At 37.6% G+C, this 2,038-nt stretch overlaps 1 protein-coding gene across 6 annotated transcripts in view; it reads left to right on the top strand.

Annotated features, from left to right (window-relative positions):
• The window catches only part of LOC106869361 (organic anion transporter 3), a 25,084-nt gene that overhangs the window by 5,729 nt on the left and 17,317 nt on the right, over positions 1-2,038 (top strand). For 5 of the 6 annotated variants that reach the window (XM_014915086.2, XM_052971582.1, XM_014915090.2 and 2 more), the window contains one exon: positions 808-1,038. The exons of the other annotated variant lie outside the window; for it this stretch is intronic. In XM_014915086.2, coding sequence (XP_014770572.2) covers positions 808-1,038 — 231 coding nt within the window. The remainder of the gene's footprint in view (positions 1-807; positions 1,039-2,038) is intronic. 6 annotated transcript variants of the gene reach the window in all.

The following is a 2,038-nucleotide window of genomic DNA, read 5'->3' as shown; positions in this document are numbered from 1 at the left end:
TATATATATATATATGTATATACATACATATATATATTTATTTATGTAGTATCGTGGATTAGAAAAGCTGAAATAAGTTTAAATATTACAATGCCTGAAGGCGGTGAGCAGGCAGATTCGTTTTGCTGAGGTCGATTTTGACTTTCCTCTTTTCGGAGTCGATAAGATAAATACCAGTTGAGTATTATGCTCGATGTAATGGACATATCTCCTGGACCTAAGTTGCTGGCCTTGAGTGCCAAAATTTGAAATTAATGTAACACATCCTGGCTGCGGGTAAAGCAAGAAAAATATGAGTACATTCTTTCTATACTTTCGATGTGCATGTAAAAAGTGGAGGCTATCATCAAATGGGCCATTTTACGATGTGTCCAGCGCTCCTTAGAGAAAACATAACCGGTTTCCTTTTATATCTATCTATCTATCTATCTATCTATCTATCTATCTATCTATCTATCTATCTATCTATCTATCTATCTATCTATCTATCTATCTATTTATCTATCTATCTATGTTGTGTATGTATCTCTCACTTTCTTTCGTTATTTCGTTAAATGCTCTTTGGATACTTCCATGTTAGAAAGGGTTTTAATCAAAGAAATTTTAATTCTATTATTCTGTAAAATAATATTTAATTAGTTTCTTTCTCTCTGTCTGTCTGCCTGGCTCTATATATATACATACATATACATACATATATATGTTTGTGTTTGCACATATGTGTGTGTGTGTGTGTGCATGTGTGTGTACATGCACAGAGAAATCGTTGTAATTCGGCCTAGTTGTAAAATCCGTTTGTCATTGCAGTGGGATCTGGTTTGTAACAAAGAAGGATTTGCTGAATCTACCCAAATATCTTTTATCGCGGGTCAGATGATGAGTGCTTTGACAGCACCTTATTTGATTGAAAGATTTGGACGGAAACCTGTGCGAGTGTCAAGCAATGCCTTGTTGATAATCTTCAACTTATTCGGTGCATTTTCGCCATTCTACTCCTTGTTTGCAGCTACGAGATTTTTCATTGGAATGCTAACAGAAGTAAAGTCAATTATAATACATCTCTTAACACACACACACACACATTCAACAGATTGCACAAAAACCTAGAAGTACTTGGTTTCACGGGGAAAAAGCAAAAGAAACTGTCGCGGATTCTCCGAATCCAATCTATTAGTGGTACAGCGAGGGTTTGTAAGACATTCCAAATGTTTTTCATGATTCATATGTGAATAAATTGCACATACTTGGATGTATGCATCGAAAGTTCAACCAACACGCCAACTCAACCACGTACTTAAAAACATCGGGAGCTGTCTTTGTTGACAACCGACTTGACCTCTTAAGAACTTAAATAAAACTCCAAGAAAAATCATACATACATACTCCAAGAAAAACCATCCATCCTTCTATCTATCCATATATATACATGTATAAATATAACCACCAATTTTGTTATCTAATCTCCAATGCTGGAACTTTTGCATGATAGAAACTAACTCTCATATTCTTGAAAATATGTTAAAAAAAGAAAAGGACATGCATACATGTACACACACACACACACACACACACACACACACACACACACACACACACACACACACACACACACACGCACACACACACTCATACCCACATATAGTAATCCCTCGACTATCGTGGGTGTTACGTTCCAAAATCTCCCGCGATAAATTAAAATCCGCGAAATAGAAGTTGAATGTAGAGGGTTTGTAGGACACAGTGTGAGACGATTGCTGTTATCGTTAGGCCTAACTCATCGTAAGGTAAATACCACCATGACCGATATCCAAAATACAGTGGAGAAGGCTAGCCACTGGATTTGGTTAAAAAGAGACGATGAGCAATGGCTAGAGAAATATTGAGCTTTGTTTTTTAATAACCAGTTGATCTAGCAAGCGGTGCCTCATATCAGAGAGGGGGGCCGGTGCGCATTGATGCCGTCGAGAGGTAGGCCCCGAAACGGCGCGCATTCTTTCCTGATGACCCCATACACTTGCTGGCTTCCGGTATGCGGAGT

Source organism: Octopus bimaculoides, chromosome 11 (genome assembly GCF_001194135.2).
Source record: "Octopus bimaculoides isolate UCB-OBI-ISO-001 chromosome 11, ASM119413v2, whole genome shotgun sequence".
NCBI lineage: Eukaryota > Metazoa > Mollusca > Cephalopoda > Octopoda > Octopodidae > Octopus > Octopus bimaculoides.
Note: the sequence above shows the minus strand (reverse complement) of the source record. Positions and strands in the feature narration are given on the sequence as shown.